The 21,396-nt window shown below is 41.2% G+C and overlaps 1 protein-coding gene and 1 long non-coding RNA gene across 2 annotated transcripts in view; both read right to left on the bottom strand.

The window, feature by feature from the left end:
* Positions 1–652: 652 nt before the first annotated feature.
* LOC139665526 (uncharacterized) lies at positions 653–1,731 on the bottom strand. The gene is made up of 3 exons (XR_011696875.1): positions 1,662–1,731; positions 1,121–1,210; positions 653–745 (listed from the first exon to the last, which is right to left on the bottom strand). It is a non-coding gene; the product is annotated as an uncharacterized lncRNA (long non-coding RNA).
* Positions 1,732–7,378: 5,647 nt separating this feature from the next.
* Positions 7,379–21,396, bottom strand: part of LOC139665527 (semaphorin-3D) — a 79,070-nt gene continuing 65,052 nt past the window's right edge. The window contains exons 12-17 of the mRNA XM_071544576.1: positions 17,067–17,155; positions 13,763–13,804; positions 12,461–12,620; positions 10,644–10,718; positions 9,422–9,579; positions 7,379–8,227 (exon numbers count right to left, since the gene is read on the bottom strand). Of these exons, the coding sequence (XP_071400677.1) occupies positions 7,691–8,227; positions 9,422–9,579; positions 10,644–10,718; positions 12,461–12,620; positions 13,763–13,804; positions 17,067–17,155 (1,061 nt within the window). The 3' untranslated portion in view covers positions 7,379–7,690. The remainder of the gene's footprint in view (positions 8,228–9,421; positions 9,580–10,643; positions 10,719–12,460; positions 12,621–13,762; positions 13,805–17,066; positions 17,156–21,396) is intronic.

Below are 21,396 nucleotides of genomic sequence, written 5' to 3'. Positions count from 1 at the left end.
TGTTCAGCATAAAAAGGTTAGGTCAGCCATGGCCTGGCCTGCTCTGCCCTATCCAATCAAGATGCCAAACCCCTGGGTGAGGCAGCAGCACGGTGTCATGTACACATACAATGGCATTCCTTTCCAAATATTTCTAGCCAATAAAGTTGTTCGCACACAATATAGAGACATGTGAGAATGCCACTAAATTGTCCACTGATGATATAAAGTGCAATGGAGACATTGAGCTGGGTCTGTATGTGTCAAAGTATCAATATGAGGAATAGTCAGTCTTTCAAAGGGGCATGTCTTGAAATATCACGGTGAAACATGTCAATATGACTGCCAATTTTACACAGATTATTGAATCAGCTTTTGTATCTTTACCAGCTGTATTTTGCAACAACCCCATGGACTGAGCATCTACCCATCGATCTTGCAGTTCATCTTACTGCCTCACAACAAGGCCAGTGGAGCACTGACATTTACAACGAATAACAAATTCTGGTGCAACAGCAAACGTGAACACAGCAGATAGTCAATACAAAATGCAAAAGCGTCATACAATCAGGTTCACAGAATCTCATACAAATGTACACTGGCTAAATACATCACCATGGAAGAGCGAAGCAAACAGGGGGCGGGGGAGGTAACATTTCTCTTTTTTAGGTAACAGTACCTTTGCAGGATAGTCATCAATTATCTTCACCAGATCTTGGCATCGCTGGAGGAGAGGCTTGGTGGTCGAATCAGCTTTTAGGTTGGCCTGGAGTAAAATCACAACAAATTAACAACTACTAATAACAGAAGACTGAAAGAGCCCATCCTTTTGTGAATTACAGTGTACAGGAGTTAGTCTTGGTGGATTTTGTGCAGAGACGTATTGACCACTTAAATAGTAAAACAGTAGACAGTGACACATGGTAGAGGGACAACTGGGCCTCACATACAGTTAAAGACATAATAGTCAAATGATTCATTTCACTTAGGTACGGTTAAATATCTGATAGCTCTATGAAAGGAGGGGAATCACGCCTTTGACTAATGCATCTTACAAGAAATCACATCTATATCCGTTATTAATTACCATGTGTTGGTTCTCAGAATAGTTACAAGCATACAACAAGCAAGAGAGACTTACCAGTAGGAAACTGGGCTGTTGCAAGGTTGGAGCAGCCATGTAGGACCCTGGAGTTTATTTCTTAAGACGTACAATCCACTTGGCTCCTACCTTGGTAACACACAGACAAAACGGATTAACGTTACCTGCTTTGGACAGTTACCGTTAGCTAGCGACACCAAGCTAGCAAAGTTAACATTGTTCTGTTAGTTAGCTCGCTAAGCATAAACAAAAGCGGACTAACAAACGACTTGTGTTAGCAAACAGGGATTCATTGAAACCAGCTTGTGCCAGAGAAACAGACTAATAACTGTGTGTGGTGACTTAAGCCAACTACAATGCGACTCATTGACTGGAAGCGGACAGTCACTGAACCGCACTGAACCATGCAAGCTAACATAAGCAGGCTAGCTAACGTTAGCTAACTAGTTAGCAGAGAGACTAGCAAACCAAACTGACAGCAGCAGCCATGAAGTCGGCTTGTGTGCCTTGGCTGGTGCACAACATATCCTCAAAAAACATAAAATAAACCTTAAAGTACTAAACTAAAAAACGCCTTTACCCTCGCTGCTGACAGTAATTCGGATTTTCCAACCTAGTTTCCAAACAACCGCGTTTCCATCAGCATACTTTCAAAGCCAACTATTGTGTTGCATTCATGTGCTATGGGAAAGCCGAGAATACAAACGTTGAACTTGAAACAAGGAAATACAGTAGGCTACATGTCAAGTTTAGGGATGAATGATGAGTTCATTTCTAATCAAACGAATAAAATAAACGATTTTCATCACATGGGTTGTTTTGTGATCATGATTAAAATGCCACGGCAGGGCACAATACTTGCTGGCTTTTTCGTTTGTGGTTGATGTTGCAATATTAGGTCTTGGTGTTAAACATCAACTGAAATGCATCACTCACTCAGTACATGTGCGTTCAGGGAGAAAATAATTATAATCAGGATAGACCAAAACCGACAGAAAACTTTAAAAAACGGCGTCTTGACGGCTTCAACCCAAACGAGTGGTCGCTTTCAACCGCCAAATCGTTCCCACGGTTATTTGAATGCAGCATTGATTTCGAATTGATGTCACTTCCTTAAAAGGAGAGGGGGCACGCGACCACTTTCTTGAAGAGCGTCACAGCGTCCCTGCAGCGTCCTCCTCTGTTCAGAAAGATGAATTACATAAACTTACGCTAATGTGCTGAAGGAACTTTTCACACTCACATACTGTAGCAACTCAATATAATAACTACCAATATTATAATAACTGCGTATTTTATTATACAATGAAATGTAATGTAGCCTACTGTTGGCCACTGAGTCCGCAACCAAATCCCTTTAATTTTATCCCTAAAATGTCCTTAATTTCTCCATTACATAAACATACATTTTCCGTTAAAAAAACAACAACATAGCTTTAAAAAGTAAGGTAGTATCACGGGTTTTTAAGGGATCTATTCATGGGTTGATTCATGAAGACTCTATGTAAATAGCATTGAGTCTATTTCCAACCAGGTGTGTTTCTGGGCACTGTATAGGGAGATCAAGCATATATAAACTTTGCTATGACAAGAGTCCAGATACTAATAACTACTTGCAAACTCAGGTAAACCTTGGTGTTGCTGTGACACCAAACGAACCCCGAATATTATTTATGATAATAGATTAACTGATTTTTTTCACAAGCAAAACTTGCATTTAAATTGATCAGAGTGCTCTAATATTTATGTCATGGCCAAATGTTGTGAGGAGACTCACCTTTGATCCAGTGCAGTTCAATCCCATGTCTTAAATCAGTACTGCAGCAGATTAATAATGGCTACAAGCAATACCATCTCTACACTGAGGCAACAGCATGTTGGTTAACCTGGACTTTAGTCAATGTTGTCAGAAAGTACTCACAAGGAAGAGACATTCAAACATGTATCATGTATATTCTGTAAGACTGACTTGTAGAATTAAAAACACAATATTGATATTTGTGACTGGAAAAACATGTAATTAATGAAGGTAAAATGTAATAACCCAGGTAAGATGGAGAAAAGTAACTGAGGGCAATGAACTACAATATGATGACAGATAAGACTTATGAGATGAGATGATCCAAGACAAACTGTTATACTGTATGTAGGGTAAAGTAAACATTTCTTTCAAAATACGTTTCATTCTACATGTTCCGTTTTCAATGGGTGAAACATTCTCAGGGGTATTAAGCATTACAAGACAGTCTCACATTTGAAGAAGACCAATCCAGTGATTAGAAAAGACCAATCATTGTGCTTTACCATGAGCTCAAAATGGATAAAAATGTGAGGCTCCACTGCTGTTGCAGAAGTGATTTTATTGATTACTTGAAATAATGAAATAATGAATTACTGATATAATGACTGATATGATAAGATTGATTAATATGATAATTGATATAATAAAATGGATATAATGAATTGAGCTGATTGTTTAATTGTCGTCTGAGCCCAGGACTTCCTCTTCTGATGCCTGAAAGAGAACAGCAGTGTTTCAGCATCTTGCAGCAGTCATGGTTCCAGCAGATGAATCAAACAGCAGATGAATCAAACAGCAGATGAATCAAACAGCAGATGAATCAAACAGCAGATGAATCAAACAGCTCTGTACCTCAAAAAAGGCGTCTACCAGCAGATCCAGAAGAGCGGCCTGGGAGCGGTATTCTTCGGTGGTCTGCTCTATTTCTGCCAGTAATGTCAGGTACCTGCGAGTCACAAAACCAAACCCAAATACCCAATCGATCCATTTGGATCTAATCATGAAGAATCAGTGTGTAATTTTCAGTGTGTCCAGGAGAACGCCTCACCTTCTCCCTTCTTCAGTGTCGCCACAGGTCTGTCTGAGTGTCTCCGCAAGCACCTGCTGCTCTGACTGTGGCTCATTGTTCTGAGGCTCTGAAGATGTGATACATGACATGGGACAAACATTTTCCTCTCACTGATCCATCAGATCAACAGCACTTCCCCTCTTGGAAGCTCATACTTGAAGCAGAATTCTGAACCAACCTGTTTCCTGCTCTTTGTTGTCGTCCTTCTGTGAATTCTGTAAGTGACATTTTGACATTATTCATGTGATGAATGTTAAAGCATGTTTTATGTCTACTGTTAATAACTCCAAATTACAACCCCATACATTTTATTTTATATTGTCAAATTATTTCTTGTTTTGCCCCCCCCGCCCCCCCTAAATAACGAACAGTCCCTAAGAGATTTTTGTGCATGGTTTACAGAGTTATTACTCCGTTATTAATAGAAAGTGTCCTGTCTCCCTGAATTTTTCATTATATTAGAAAGTGAGCAGTTAAAAATTTAGGGGGTGTTTAAGAGGGTTTCATTAATCACTACCATAGCTCATTTTAAGGTGTTTTTGCACAAATTAATGGGTGAATTTATGTAAATGTAAAGTTATTTTAAGGGATTAGGGAGTTAGACTACCCATTCACTTTCCTCACCCAGATTTTCTGGGATTCAAACCAGCAATCTATTTCTTTATCCTTGATTTCTCCAGGGAAATCTTCAGCTTGGAGCACTATCTCTTTTTCAGCAGCACCTTGTTTCACATTCATACTCCATCCATACTCAAACCTACCGCCAACTGCAACCACAGTCTTCTGCTATTGGCCACTGGAGCGGTTGTGGAGGTTAAGTGCCTTGCTCAAGGGCACCTGATAGTAGCTGTGGAGGGGAGAGCGAGCATCACTCCTTTACCTTTCCCTTCCACATTTTCACAGGGGATTCAAACTGGCGACCCTCCGAGTCCCAAGCCCACTTCTCTAACCTTCTGGCTGTTTCTGCCCCCCAGAGAGAGCAGTATGTATTTCATCAGGGAGAGATGCAAAGACTAAATACATTGTTCACAGCCAGGAAGGGAGTAGAGGAGCGAGATGGGGTGAGGATATACAGAGGCGGAGTGCAGCAGTGACCTCGGTTATGTAACAGTAGGACAGTATAAGTCACTTCCTCGACTCGCCACCACCTGCGGCTGGCTGTTATGTTAAAACAGCTGAAAACAATGACGAGCTGGCCAGGGGGTTCGGTTCCTGAACGTGACGCGGCATCAGAGCCAAACTGCTTTTTGTTGCTGCCCACTTAGGCTGTGGAGGGGATGTTTGTCTTGGGGTCCACACAGCAAGCTTTTCTAGTCTGGAAACAATAAGGGATTGAACAGGTGGCATATAGGAACTGACAAGACAAATGAGAAATGAGTTTTTTCGTGCCAGTTTGGATCTTATCAGTTGAGCTTATGGTGTTGTTGTTAATGCTTACTTGTGCTGTTGATAATAATGCTGTTACATAGTGTTGTGCTGATTTTGTTCCTTTTACTTTACAGCACTTTAAAACTATCAAGTGCTATACAACAACAACAACAATTGTAATAACAATAATAGTGGTAGTATTAATGAGTATTACTATGGTAATACTACTGGTAGTAGCAGTAGTAGTAATAATAGTTAATAGTAATATAGCAGAAATAGTAGTAGTAATAGCTGTAGTAGCAATAGTAGTAGTAGTAGCAGTAGACGTTGTAATAGTAGTAGTATAAGTGGTAATAGTAGTAGTAGCAGTAGTAATAATAGGCTAGTAGCAATAATAGTAGTAATAGCAATAGTAGCCATAGTAGTAGTAGTAGTAGCAGTGGTAATAGTAGGCTAGTAGCAATAACAGCAGTACTAGTACTAATAGTGATGGTAGCATCTATTTTAAGATGGTAACAAACACTCAAAAGAAAATCAGGTTTATTTTTCCAACGCTGGAATAACAAAGCACTGTGTATGTGAGATGTATTGCACAATGAATTAAAAACCCTTTCATGTTTTTATTTTTATTTTACTTGTAACTTATCATTTTGTGGCTTACTCAAAAATAACACAGTTTAATAACACAGTTTAATTACACAGTTGTTGATCTCATGGCTTATGAGAGAGTTGTGGAGTTAAATAACAACCTACGTTTTTAAGGGAAAACACACAAGTTCATATAAACAAGACAGAATTGTTTTTTTTATCTTTTACACAAGATAAAGTTACTAGTATCTAGTATATAAAGAAAAGAACTATCAAAAATAGAGTTCTATAATATACACTGACGTGAATAATAATTATTAGTTACATGGCAGAATTAATAAGCTATATATAACGTATTTTCAAGCAAGAGTCCATTTCATGTGTGCGTTTGCACTGAGGCCTAGATTAAATCCATTTAGCATGGTGGAGCCAAGATCCTATACAGAAGGGCATTACATCACACAGAAACCATAAATACATGCATAAAATATAATGTCTGTCTGTAAAACAGTGAAACATGTGGCAGTGAATTGGACAAACAAACAAAAGACAGTGTTCACCTCTTATATCTAATCTTGTTTAGTCTTCTGTCATACAATATGTTTGCACCACGGATGAGATCCTGATATATATTGATCTGCACCTGTGTGTATGGTTTGGCAGCACAAATCTCCCAGAAACCACTTCTGGTGTCATCATGGAGGTGCAGTGGAGTGGCTGTGCACAAAACAATGTCGAAATATATAACTTGGCTAGATTGAGCATAGCAACCAATGACTACTAGCCACTACTAACACTAGTTTCTACTAGATACATTAGCTAGTGCACAAATCAGATGTGTTTACAACAACACTGGTTAGCTGACCAGATACCAGGGTTAGCTAGCTAACAAGCTGACATTATTTTAACTGAAACAAGATGCTTCAGAGGTGAAACTGCCAGTTCCCAGTCAAAAACACTACAGAAATTAACCATGTCTTTTAATTTCTGTTGAGACAGACAAGTCGTACGTTCAGAGAGGCTGTTCACAGATTCTGTTGCCAAGAGCTGTGGACCTCCAATATGGCCACCAGAGGGTGTGTCACCTTGTTTAACTCATTCATTATTCCAATCTATACTAGTACGAGTAGATCCAATATTGCCAAATTATTGCAAATGTAAAATTTCCCTTGTGGTGCCAAATATTTTTACCTTAAAAAAATACAACTTTAAAGAGTAACCAAACACCGAACCCAAATCTGTGTAAAGTCTGACATCTAATGTTAAAAAGCATGCTACTGAAATTGCCATCTGCAATTAGATGATCTTTGGTGACAGGTGATGTCGCCACCTGTTGTACTCTATGTATGGTGACAAAAGATCAGCCAATAGCAGATGGCAATTTCAGTAGCATGCTTTTTACCATTAGATGTCAGGCTTTACACAGATTTGGATTTGGGGTTTAGTTACTCTTTAAATTCAGAATTTTAGTTCAAACTTGCAGCCAAGGGTTTCCCATGACTATGACAATGAATACTAACAAGCCAACATAGGGAGACTGGTGGATAAATGTACATCTACATTCCCTTTTTCTTAGTTCAAACTAAGTTTCAAACTGTCTAAGATAGGGATATACTATGCAGTTTTTTGGGACAGTGTTGCTGTCAAATACTCAAACCGTCGGCCGGCATTATTTAATAAACAGTTATCATGATGAAGTAACCTCTCCCTGTGCTCTGCATGTAGAGGATCTAGCGTCTCCCCTCCACTGGGCCCCACAGACAGTCTCTCCCTCTCCGGGTGCCTAGATGGGACTCTCCGGAGGGTAGTTCCTCCTCACCCGGGCTTTCCTGCTCTCCTGTTTCAGCTTCAGAGTGCGGAGTTTCTGCTGCCGGCGTTTCTCTCGGTACCACAGGTGCTCGCAGTAGTCGTCCACGCTCAGACTATTGGTCCCGACCATGTGCAGGTCCTTGTAGCTCCTCAGAGGAAGTTGAGGGTGCTGCTGGGCCAGCCAGGAGTTCCTGTGTCCTGCCGGTGGAGGAGGCGGTGGATTAGGGGGACCCGCCTGGCCGAGCAGCCCGGCAAACCCCACCCCTCCTGCGGCGACCCTCCCGGGGATGGCGGGGCTGAGAGCGGGTCCTGAGGCCGGGTGGTTCTGCCGATAGTGGTCCCGGTGCAGGCTGTGGTTGGGGATGACGTGCAGCCGGTATCGGGCCAGGACTTGGGTGTAGGAGTGCTCCTGGCTGCTGCAGGTGTAGAGGCCCGTGTCGCCCGGCTCCAGGCGTTGAACCAGCAGCCCTCGCTTCATGTGGAGGGAGCGGTCGTCATCGCTCGGAGGAAGCTGACAGCAGAAAGAGGATGAAGGAGAGAAAGAAAGAGAAGGGAGGAGGAGGTGTTGAAAAGCTGACATTCTGGAGATACAAGGTTTTCAAGCAACAGCAGTGGCATGTTCCTTTCCCTTACTCAGTAAGCAGTGGTGGAATGTGACTAAGTGCATTTACTCAAGTACTGTACTTAAGTACTTGAGTATTTCCATTTCATGCTACTTTATACTTCTACTCCACTACATTTCAGAGGGAAATATTGTACTTTTTACTCCACTACATTTATTTGACAGCTTTAGTTACTAGTTACTTTGCAGATTTAGATTATTAATACAAATTATAAATCAACTAATAAATTATGATATATTTTTATAGGTTAAGTTACCCAGCAGTATAAAAAGTAATTAAAATTAGCTCCACCTTTACCAGCTGCAACATTTAAGTGATGAACACATTAATGCATCAATAATTATAGTCCAATAACATGATATATATATGATTCTGAAATGGGCCGTTCTGCATAATGACTACTTTTACTTTTGCTACTTTAAGTATATTTTGATGCTAATACTTTTGTACTTTGATTTAAGTAAGATTTTGAATGCAGGACTTTTACTTGTAACAAAGTATTTTTATACTGTGGTATTGCTACTTTTACTTAAGTCAAAGATCTGAATACTTCTTCCACCACTGTCAGTTAGTCAGAGCCTACTAGTCTAAGTGTTTATGTGTTAACTATTTTAGCTAGCAGTTAACGTCTCCAGAGTTTGGGTTGTAGTGGTTGTTGTAGTTATGTGCAAAGCATTTTTGAACTTTTTAACACTTTTGAACACTCCTTCCCTGCATTATGTCCCGCCACAACATCCTGTTTCAACCAGAAATACATCAAATTATGGAAGCAAGACACCATTAACATACTGTTTCCTTGTGACTTCAAATATTTACAATTGAGATAATTTTACTGCAATATTATAATAAATACAGAAATACAGGGATTACTATATCTTTATATAAAAGAGCAAGGCCCTGATCGGGGAACAAAACTTTGCAGAAGGGAAGTCTAACTGTTTATCCTCCATTTAGGTTGATATTTTATGACTTTTTTTCTAACAGGGAAGGTAACATCATCCCCACATCATCCTCTATCCTCTGAGACATTCTCCACTGATGTTTTCTGATGGACAGAAGATCAGGAATGAACTCCCACTCACCTCTCTGCTTTCCTGCGTCTGACTGAGAGTTTGCTGCTGGGTTTCTGTGTGCTGCACCGTCCACCTGAGCTCGGCCAGCGGCGAGCGGGGAACGCACTCCAGGAAGGTGGAGTTCCCCTCCACACCGTACACCAGCCTCGCCTCCACAGAGTCCGAGTCTGACAGAGACACAGCGGACAAATAAAGAAAAATATTCAGTATATTCAGTATCTTTATTTCCCCTTCACACTGTACACCAACTTTGCCTCCAGAGAGTACAGACAAAAGTGAGGGAAAAAATGTAAATATTTTGTATATTAAATATGTTAAGTCCTTATTAGGCAGAAAAACAAAAAGCAAGACAGACAGAAACAGAGGGAGGCAAAAAAATCAAGAAAAATATGTACATAACATTTATGTACATTTTGTCCATCACTTAATTGTAATAAACACTACTGCAGAGAAAACTGCAGTTGCAAAGTATATCCATTAGAGTGCGCCCTACTACTGCCAGCAGAGTAGAGTGGTAATAGAAGATATTTTACATATATTTGATACATTTTATGTATGTATATTTGAATGCAGTATGATAGTTCAGAAATAGTTAATGAAACATTTTTTTTTTTTCAACAAACAGATATGCACAATTTGAAAAAAAGTGACACCCACTCTTGCAAAATGAATGAAAGCACAAACTTAAACAAATTATGGTTCTCTGGATAGTAGATAACTTAATTAGAAAATACTAACACACATATTGGATCCTCTGTATTTTAGACATAAGAGTGATGAACTTCACATACGCATTTCTTTCTATCCTAAATGTCTATATACCATTTTAAAATAGAGCCTCTCAAATGACGCATCATTATACCATCTTCTCCTTCCTAGTTTGAATTTATCAGGAGTTTTGAATTAAGACTGCTTAATCATATGTATTTCGGTTTAATAGTGTTAGTTTGTATGTGCGTCTGGTATTCAGTCACTGCCAGGCAAACAGTTAGAAATGTCACTCTCCTGTATTGCTCAGTATCGCCTTCTTTCCCTTCAATGGCACTTAAAATACATCATTAATCACAGAATGTATATGTGAGTGGAAAACTGCTGTCTTTAAATACTAACCAAATTGTTCATTGATGGTCATTGGTTTTTAATTATGTAATTAATGACAGGAAAATACTTGAAGGAAGTACTATCTTTGAACCAAACGCAGTTCATCCATATGAGATATGTAAATCCTTACCGTCCTCTGTGATTGGACACTGACTCCAGGGGTCTCCGTACTTCACATCCTGTCTCCGCGCCCGCCTGACACACACACACACACACACACACACACACACACACACAAACAGTTAGATAACCAAAAGAGGACCTGTCTGCTATAATATAGTGTGTATTTTCATAAGCGAGTGTGTGTACGTGAATTTCATGCTTACATATGAGTGTAAGCACTGTAGGTCAGTGTCAGTGTGTGTGCATTATGTGTGTGTTTTTGTGTGTATGCCTGTACGTGTGTGTGTGTGTGTGTGTGTGTGTGTGTGTGTGTGTGTGTGTGTGTGTGTTGGAGCAGACAGTAGACCCATCAGTTAAACGATAGCTGACAGCAGCAGATAATCTAGTTGCCTTTAGATAAAGTTGTACAGCAGCATTAAATCCTCCTCCTCGCTGTTGTTCCTGGGCTTCTGCCTGCTCTTCAGGGGGTGAAAATATGGAGCTACTGTTATTCTGAATGAAGAAACGCTGAGCAACAACAGGCTATAAAAATATAGAATGTTGTTTTAGCCATGGTAAAGAGTGTTGTCATATCTCTCTCCTCCTATTTCAACCTCCCGCCGTCGTTTTCTGCCACAAATTCCTCCGCCAAAACCCCCCAGTCTCTTTATATCTGGTAGGTTGTAAAGTATCTGAAGGTCTCTCTACCACTCTTTCTTTCTTCATCCTTTCCTCTTCATCCCTTCCATTATTCTCCACATCAATCTCCTCTCTCTCCTTCTCCTCCTCCTCCCCATCTCCTCTTCTCCTCCTCTTTCAGTTCAGGATGTCAGTCTTCAGTTAAATGCCCACACACTATACAAGACTGTCGAGTTGTAAATATCAAAAGTGTTTGATAGATCAGTCTGCGGGTCAGTGGGGAAGGTTATGGGACAGTTCCAGGGTGATTGGAGTTTTTGCTCATTTCCTGCTTTCCCTTACTGTTTTACATCACTGTAGATTGTTTTCCATGAGATATTTGATATTTTTCCTTCGACTTAGTTGTTTTTCAAAGCAAATATTTTTAAATAAATGCTGTCTAAATATTACGAAGTAAGAAGCAACTTAAATTCAAAGCTGTAATTGTGTAAAATTTAGCTTTAATTTAAAATTTTCAAGTTTCTTTTTACGGACCATAGCTGCAGGCGGAAGCGTCTTGCTTCGGTTTGTCTGTTGGCTTGACTGAGTTGTGATTGACAGGAGGCGGGTCCTAGCTACTGGTTGAAAGATTTATTTTGGAGAGGAAAAAAGCAGAAACTTTTGTTTTACTTTGCTTTGTTTACAAGCAGAAAGCAGAAGTAAGACGCTCCTCCCATCTCGTCTCTCGACATGCTTTTGAATGTGCACATTAATATGAAATGATGAATGTAACTTTATAGCCTGATATTAGCATTTATGCCTCTCACTCACAGTGATGGATTACCTTTGGAGACCAAATTAGAAGTCTTCAGAGTTGCTTTCTATGCTGTTTGGAATTGAATGGGAGTGAATGAGCCTGAGAGGTTTGGCTAAACTGATTAAAAAAATATCTTTAATTGTGCCGTGTGCATGTAAAATCAGTCAGAATTAACATTGAAGGGATGGAAAATGTTAAAAAAAAAATGAGCAAAAAACTCAAATCATGCGGGAACTGTCGTTTAAGATTGAATCTGTAAAGTCCTCACACTACCAGATAATCTGTTCCTCCGTGAGTGTCAGGATTGGCAGATCTGGTGTGACTCAGCCCAATAACTGTGTTCCCAGTCTGTCTGTCTCCCTTCCTCTCCTCTCTCCCTCCCTTCCTCTCCTCTCTATATCTGTGTCTCTACCTCTTGCTGGTGGGGAAGTATCTGGAGCAGGTCTGTCCGTCCCAGGAGCAGTAGGGGTCCCGGGCCAGGCAGCACTCAGCGCAGTCGGACCCGTATAACTCACAGCGCTGCAGGCCCAGCTGGGCCACGCCGAGCTCACTGGACACATACAGCTGTTGCTGTGAGGGAGAGAGGGATGGAGGGAGAAACAGAGGGGGAGGAAGAGGGAAGGAGAGAGAAACAGAGGGGGAGGAAGAGCGAAGGAGAGAGAAACAGAGGTGGAGGAAGAGGGAAGGAGAGAGAAACAGAGGAGGAGGGAAGAGGGAAGGAGAGAGAAACAGAGGGGGAGGAAGAAGGAAGGAGAGAGAAACAGAGGGGGAGGAAGAAGGAAGGAGACAGAAACAGAGGGGGAGGAAGAGGGAAGGAGGGAGAAACAGAGGGGGAGGGAAGAGGGAAGGAGAGAGAAACAGAGGGGGAGGAAGAGGGAAGGAGAGAGAAACAGAGGGGGAGGAAGAAGGAAGGAGAGAGAAACAGACGGGGAGGAAGAAGGACGGAGAGAGAAACAGAGGGGGAGGAAGAGCGAAGGAGAGAGAAACAGAGGTGGAGGAAGAGGGAAGGAGAGAGAAACAGAGGGGGAGGAAGAGGGAAGGAGAGAGAAACAGAGGGCGGGAAGAGGGAAGGAGAGAGAAACAGAGGGGGAGGAAGAGGGAAGGAGAGAGAAACAGAGGGGGAGGAAGAAGGAAGGAGAGAGAAACAGAGGGGGAGGAAGAGGGAAGGAGAGAGAAACAGAGGGGGAGGAAGAGGGAAGGAGGGAGAAACAGAGGGGGAGGAAGAAGGAAGGAGAGAGAAACAGAGGGGGAGGAAGAGGGAAGGAGAGAGAAACAGAGGGGGAGAAAGAAGGAAGGAGAGAGAAACAGAGGGGGATGAAGAGGGAAGGAGGAAGAAAAAGAGAGTCAGTACATTTGTCTAGGTGCACCATACTGTTCGCTGTCCCTCATGTCACTGTTACAAAAAGAGAGGGAAGGAAATACATTACATATAACCTATTAGACATGTTGGAATGAAATGAAATATTGAACAGTCACATAATGCTATTCAATGGATTGTTTTTTAACATATACATGCACACGAAATGGTTGATCGTCTTGTTTATCAAAATCACCATGGAAACAAGAAAGGCACCAAATCTTAATGTGTTGATTATTTGACAAAAGGCCATTAAATCTGTGTTTTTCCTCAAACTTTGTTCAGATTTTATCCCAGCACAGACCATTCTGAGTAAATGACAGACAGACAGACAGAAAACGACAGATAGACCTACCCTCTTGGTTGACAGCTCCATACTGAGGATGGGTGTGGGACTCTGTGTGAAATTAGGAAGAAAACTGATGAGTTTACACACTCAATCATACACACAATAACGTTTATAATATAGATCTAGATATGACATTTATAGGTGTTTATGATGTCCAGATTTATAGATGGAGTTCACCGCAGAGTATGGGTTCCTTACATATGAAATTTCAGGTACTACAGACCCAAAGCAGATCATTAATATCCAATAAATCAGACAAAGCACATGATTTCTACTTTTAACATGCACATCAAATTAATTTAAAGCTGCACTAGGCATTTTTTTTAATGTAAAAATGCAGCTGTGTTATCTGGCTAAATCACAAAATGGGGCTGCAACTGAGAAGAGACAGACAAACAGCGGTATTATCCTCCAACAAAACTGAAATCTCAACCTTACAGACGTCTTTGTGACAGAATGACTGCAGGCTGAAACATTCCTCAACCTAAAGTTAAACGCTGCGGTCGGCTCTGAGGTCGTTGCGGCTTCTGATGCAGATTAGAAACCGAGTAAGTCTCTTTCTTCTTCAGGGGACTAAGTTACTCCGCGGCTCCCATTTTTCCAGCTCACTGACTCGTTTTGGCATTTCATTGACTCACAAAGGAGGAGTCGATGACCCCTGACCACCCAGAGCGGCCAGGGGGGGGGGGGGGGGGGGATCGGACACGATGGAGGCAGAAGAAGAGGAGGAAGAGAGAGAGAGAAAGAAAGAGGGGTTTTTACAGTAATCTGGCTATCGTATGTCACGTCGCAGCTAACTGCCTCTCCTCTTTGAAACCCAGTCAGGGGGCGAGCCAGCCTCTCCTGGCCCAAATCCAGCCACCGGTGAGTAGAAAAAATACAAGATAAACATTTCAGTTTATCATGTGGCTGTTCAGTACAAGGCCAAACAGTTGCTGCAGCTATATATCTGGGTCATGGCCAGCTGGTATACCCATGTTGTTGTTGTTGTTGTAGTGAGAGGCTGCTGGAAATGGGTTAGTTCCTGTTTCAAGCTCCATGTAAATAAACAGACAATGTGTATCTGATATCCTGTTTGTTTGTGGCTTTCCTTATTTTCCTGTCTTTCTTCCTTCCCTCCTTACATTTCCCCCTCTCTCCGTCCTGTGTTCCCTAATCTCCATTTCCTCTTTCTCTCTCTTTTTCTCTTCTCTCACTTGATTCTCATTTCTCCTCTCCTCTTCCCTCCACTCCTCTCTTCCCCTTTCCTCTCCTCTCCTTTCCTCTCCTCTGCTTTCCTCCTCTTCCCTCCATTCCTCTGTTTTCCTCTCCTGTGTTCTCTTTTCCTCTTCTCTCCTCCTCTCCTCTTCCCTACATTCCTCTCCTCTCCTTCCTTTCCTCCTCTCCTCTTCCCTCCACTCCTCTCTTCTCCTTTCCTCCTCTCCTCTTCCCTCCACTCCTCTCTTCCCCTTTCCTCTCCTCTCCTTTCCTCTCCTCTACTTTCCTCCTCTTCCCTCCATTCCTCTCTTTTCCTCTCCTGTGTTCTCTTTTCCTCTCCTCTCCTCCTCTCCTCTTCCCTACATTCCTCTCCTCCTCTTCTCCTTTCCCTTCCTCTCCTTTCCTTTACTTTCCTCCTCTCCTCTTCCCTCCACTCCTCTCTTCTCCTCTCCTCCTTTCTCTCATTTCTACCTTCACCTCTCCTCTCCTTTCCTCTCCTCTACTTTCTTCCTCTTCCCTACATTCCTCTCTGCTCCTTTCATTTCCTTTCCTCTCCTCCTCTCCTCCTCTTCTCATTTCCTTTCCTCTCCTTTCCTTTACTTTCCTCATCTCCTCTTCCCTCCACTCCTCTCTTCTCCTCTCCTCCTTTCTCTCATTTCTACCTTCACCAATTCCCTCTCTCCTCTCCTCTCCTCTCCTCTCCTCTCCTCTTCATTAGCTTATTTAGAGGACCTTGGGAAATATGTGCCCTGCTATCTGTTTTTCTGCTCAGTTGAGTTATTCCAGTCAAATATGTTCCATTGGAAACTACAATCAAGGCCTCACACAGTCCATCACATGGTGCAGAGCCAACAGATGGGCACCGGGAGACAGCAAAACAAGCGCTCCTACTCAAACTGTGTGTTCTTAGCCATAAAAGTCCTGTGTGGCTGTGTGTTTGGCAGTGTAGCGGGACCTTAAAAGTTATTCAGGCTGCTGGGAGGAGTGAATACACTGAAGAGAAGTTTCCTGACTGGATGGTGTTCCTGAAAGCAGGTGTTCACTGCAGGCCAACAGGTGGGCACCAACTGAATGTGCCTTTTTAAATGTTAAATCTCGGTTTTCGGTTAACTTTAAATCGACTGTTAACGTGTCTTGCAAAGCCGTTAAAAAATAAAAGCGTCGGGAAATCCATGAGTTGATGCAGCAGCCGTCACATTAAGAAATTCACACTTCTGGCAACCAAAGCCCTTCAGTCAGTTTCTAAGTTGATTTGTAGCATTCTAAACAGGCAGACATTAAAAGCTCAAATATTTCGGAAAAGTCCACTGGCACAGGCTGTTGGCTTTCCTGGAATTTGCTGGAAAATAAGTTAAATTATTCCACATCCTCTTTGTGGTCAGGGGGTGATTTGAAAGGGATGGCACTCCCCATGTGTGCTAAAACGACTCATATCCATCCACTTAACTTGTGTTTTGACTTTTCATGTTGTTTTTGTAAGAAACTTTTTTGTACAGTTTGTCCCCCATGCTGCAAATAAATAACAAAAACTACATTTTAAGTGAATAATGAGTGAATGCAGTTATTTACACTTACATTTTAGGTTATCCAGAGTGACTTACAATGAGTGCAACAGTAGAATTCAGCTTAAATTCTTAGATCAACAACATTATAAGCAACCGAGAGTAAGGAGTGGAAGAATGAGAACTATAGTGTCCTGACAATATTACTATGAAAACAGAAAGATCATGTACGAAACAGAAGAATTACCAGCTCACTGTTCTCATTAAATTTGTGCGACTTCTCCACAGCCTTTGGTCACAGAGGCCTCTGTTCAGTTAAAGTCAGTTAGATCTGAAATTAAAGTTCTACTCCCTGAATGTATAAATCTATATAGTGTGATATATAGTCTACTGTCTATTACATGTCTATTTTCCCCTTGAATTGAATGTGAAGTCCTGTTGTCTACCATGTGTTCCAATATTTTCTTATGTCACTACATACAAGTCGTCCATTTATTTTTGCACCAACGCCTTCAAGACAAATTCCTGTGGGTTTATTGTATTTGGTGACTCTGATTCTGATGGTAAATTCCATTTACTTCAAAATAACTTTATCGCCAGCTGCATCTCACCTGGAAGACAGTCAGCTCCTCCAGAATGATCTCCTCGGTGTCCCAGTTGTCTTTGATGACCGACACCGCCTTCACCACCTTCCCATCATCTGACAGAGAACAGAAAACAATAGTGAAAACAGTCAGTGCATATACTGATATGTCAATAGACACACACACACACACACACACACACACACACACACACACACACACACACACACACACAGCTGTCATGTATTAACCTTCTCAGATTGAGAGTAAGAGGCATTCAAGTGTACAGTGTTACCAGCACTTTACTCACATAGGGAAATTGGTGTTAGTTTTTGATTAAATGGTTAACAAGTTCAAAATCACAGCGACCAAAACTGTCTCGACATCAGACAATACAAGGGCTTTTACTTTGGAAAAACACATTCAGTGAACTGCTTGCCAGTAAACTTTGTTTGGACTAAGCAGAAGAAGAACTGGGTAGTTAGCATGAGCAGCGATAGCCACCATGGCTGAACAGAGAAAAGAAAAGAGAAGCGCAAACTGCATCGACACAATATTCAAGCTCCGCCCACACCGTTTGATTGACAGGTGATCTCTGGGAAGTGCAGTGCAGAAACACCACAGCGATGAGCGCTGAGCAACAAAGATGTCGCGAAGATAAAAAAACAAAAATCAAAAACTGAACTGTGGATTACCACTTTAACAAAAATTGGAGACGCTCCTCCCAGCTGGAGACATCCTCGGCTTTGTAACTGTTGCTTTCTGAATTATAATGTGTTTGGTTCACTTGATCGCTTAATATGAGCACAGCTGTAGAAAATATTTCCTCTTTGCCGCCTCTGTCTTTCAAAGAGCAGAAAATATGGGCATTCGATTTTTAATGATTTAATGGTTAAATGAATCTGCAGATCTGCAGTGATGACAGGGATGCTGCCAAAATGAGTGTAAAATTAGGCTTCATTAACTGTCACCATTTCAGTTGGTACAGAAGAGTCGATAACATTCTGTAGCGGTCGCCGTGGTAACCCAGGACACATTCTATAGTGGTAGCCTTAGTAACAGTGGAATCCAGAAACATGCACAATGTAAAAGAAACCTCAAACGGAATTTATGGCTGGTTCACATACCAGCTGTTACATTGAACACACACACACACACACACACACACACACACACACACACACACACAGCGTATAAACACATTCGCTCATGCACATACATGACTACACTGGCTAACGTATACATGCATGCGGATACACATGAGCACAGACACACACACACACAAATCAGCTCACTCACACTTAAGTAAGTATGTGTTCTCACTTAAACACACACTTGTACACACACATACTGTATGTACATAAACACACATACACAGAAGTGCAGACATCCACAGAGACAAACCCACAGGATCGCCCGCATGCACACGCGCGCACACACACACACACACACACACACACACACACATAATGTCAGGATGCTCCCAAGGAACCTCATGGACCTTAGGGAACCCACCGTGGGAAATCTCCTGTGTGTGATGGGAGTGTGTGTGTGTGTGTGTGTGTGTGTGTGTGTGTGTGTGCCTGTTCCTGTGCATGTGTGTGCCTATGTGTGTGTACCAGATTGAGACTATTATATAAATGCTCTGTGTGTGTGTGTGTGTGTGTGTGCGTGTGTGTGTGTGTGTGTGTGTGTGTTTATGTATGTGTGTGTCTACAGATGAGTCTGTCAAACAAGCCGACCATACATGGGCTAATGATGTAGATGTGCGTGATCAGACCTCTGTAACTTTTCATCTCAGATAATATCTTCTAACTTTTGTTTGTGCTCCTCAGACTGCCGGCCGCCGTTTCTTTAACTGAGACCCAGCCCAATATGGCAAAAATAAATGCTAAGACCACCAATATCCAGAGTAAAATAAGCCTGGGTCCAAAAATATACTGTGAACATGTTCTGTAAATAGCCATGTTGGGGAAAAAAGCATTACCTGAAGTTCATCATTCAATACCTCTAAACTATACAGAATCTAGTCTGTAAAAATGTTTTGTCAGTCAAAGACTTCAGTTATCCAATATCCTAAACTTACATAAATTGTGCAAATTCTGTTTCATTCATTCTGTGGGAGTATTTTCCAATCGATTATTAGGAGTCAATCATTTTGTACAAGAGGAGTAGTTGTCTCTTTTAACTCATTTTGGTCCTGACTGAAAATGTTTTATATTTCTTGTTCTGAAGCAGCTCTACAAACTCACTATTTAAACTCTAATCAGGCTGACAGAGGTCTTCCTCATCCCAGGCTTGGTGCCAGTGCCAATCAAGGACGTTAAGCCACATTTAGTTAGTGGATTTTTTTTAACATTCAAAGGGGCACTAAGTAACATTTTTACTGCCCCATAGCACAAAATGACCGATATCTGCGGGGGGTAGATGGGGTTGTTGATAAGTAACAAACCACTGAGCAATTTTATGTTGATTAGCCTTTTAAAAGACGTCTAAATGGTTGTAAACATAGGCTATTAGGCTACATAGGGTTTAAAAGTGAAAGTTTAGTTTATGTCTACATCTTAAACGTCTCTGGGGCACATTTTCAATATTTACAGCTGTTAATGCATTGCTGAAATATGCACTAATGTATTGGTATGTGATGTACTGTTTGGTCTAAAACTGGGCTAGACATAGTCAAAAAAGATCCTGTGCTGTATGAGAGCTAAAGCAGACTAGGTGTGATGCTGAAATGACGTTTAGTGCTCAGTGGGAATGACTCAGCAGTTACTTGATCAAGTGTTGAGACTGAAGACTTTTAAAACTCACTTTCCACCCCAAATTCCCCCCCCTGTATTGGAACAAAAACTGCACACCCATCGGCACTTCAGGACACAAACGGTGACACAACTGGCACCATTCACACCTGGGACAAGTCTAGGGATCAATATCCATGTGTCCCATTAATAGACTCATTGAGATGATTAGACACTCTATGATCAGTTATCAAAGTGTCTGGGACTGTTCAGAAGGGGTGCAGTGTTAGACAAGCTTTCAAAGACGATTACTGAAGTTTTTAACCTTTACTTAACCAGAGTGAGTCGTTAAAGTTAATCAAGCACCGATCCTCTTGTTCAGTAACGCCCTGCTGCATTTACAGTGTTACACATTTCTCATTTCTGTTGTTGGAGCTCCACTGGACTCGAGTCGTCTGGGGTTAAGTGTCTTTCTCAAGGGCACCAGAGTATTATGGGATGGGTGGGAAGGTTATTATAGCAATTCTCCAGTTTCCAGGTTTCACTCAAAGCGTTCTTACCATTCCTTGAATTTGAACTGGTGACCTTCTGATCACAATCTCTCCTCTCGAAGCTCCAGGCTACCGCTGGCTCAGGGTCAAATACATTCGGTCCTGACATTAGGATTCCCATTACTAGTTGTGTTTTAACCCTGTGGTTTATATGTAGGAACTCCAGGACAGGCCAGGCTTCATTCTGGTTACGGTCCTCTGCATACAGCAGCCAACCACAGTCTGAGATTTCTGCTCTTCTGCTTTATTTGATCTGTTTTGTTTACTTAGACTAAAAAAGTTAAAAATGACAAAAATTATACAGCTTTGTCATTATTACTATGCTGCTTTTGAAACATACAGTAGTTTTGCTGGCACAAAACTAATTCAAATTCTGGTACTTTTTAAAAGATAAAAGCCCTTGGTTGACAAAAAGCACTTTTATAGACTAGATCTTCTATTGAAAGAGTTGGCAGTTGATGGAGGAAGGATATAGGCAGGGGATTTATCTTGTAATGACAGACAAATGTAATCCATTTGTGTTTGAAACAGAAGTTTTGCTCCAAAATGACATATCTACCATTTGAAAAATTGGACACCTACTCTTACAAAATGATGGGGCTTGAACATAAAATTCACTAAATGTAAACCCATTTGAACAATTACTGTTGTAGGTCATTGCCTTTCAAAATAGCAACTTTTGAGAAAATATAATCTTCTGTATTTTTTGACATATTGAGCAATGAACCTAGGTATTTTTTCCCCCCAAAATGGATAAATATGTTTTGGAATGAAGCCATTCATTCAAGCGATAAAATAAAAATAAATGAAAAAAGAAGAAGTAATAACTATATTTGCATGACACTTTTACTCGACACAGTTCCAAAGTGCTGTAAAATAAAAGGAAAGAAAGTCAACATTAACAAATGATCAGCCGTAAAAAAAAAAAAAAAAAAAAAGGAAGACTTGCTCTGCTGACTCCATTTTGACCCTGAGGAGCATTAATCAGGCAGGAAGACGGAGAGTTGACAGGTTTTAACAACAGCTATAGTGAAAGGGTAACCAGTGTGGTTAAAAATGTGTAAATGT

This window comes from Centroberyx affinis, unplaced genomic scaffold (genome assembly GCF_046629955.1).
Source record: "Centroberyx affinis isolate AG114_WGS23_722 - 3 ecotype Tasmania unplaced genomic scaffold, CSIRO-AGI_Caff_v1 ptg004603l_1, whole genome shotgun sequence".
Lineage (NCBI taxonomy): Eukaryota > Metazoa > Chordata > Actinopteri > Beryciformes > Berycidae > Centroberyx > Centroberyx affinis.
Note: the sequence above shows the minus strand (reverse complement) of the source record. Positions and strands in the feature narration are given on the sequence as shown.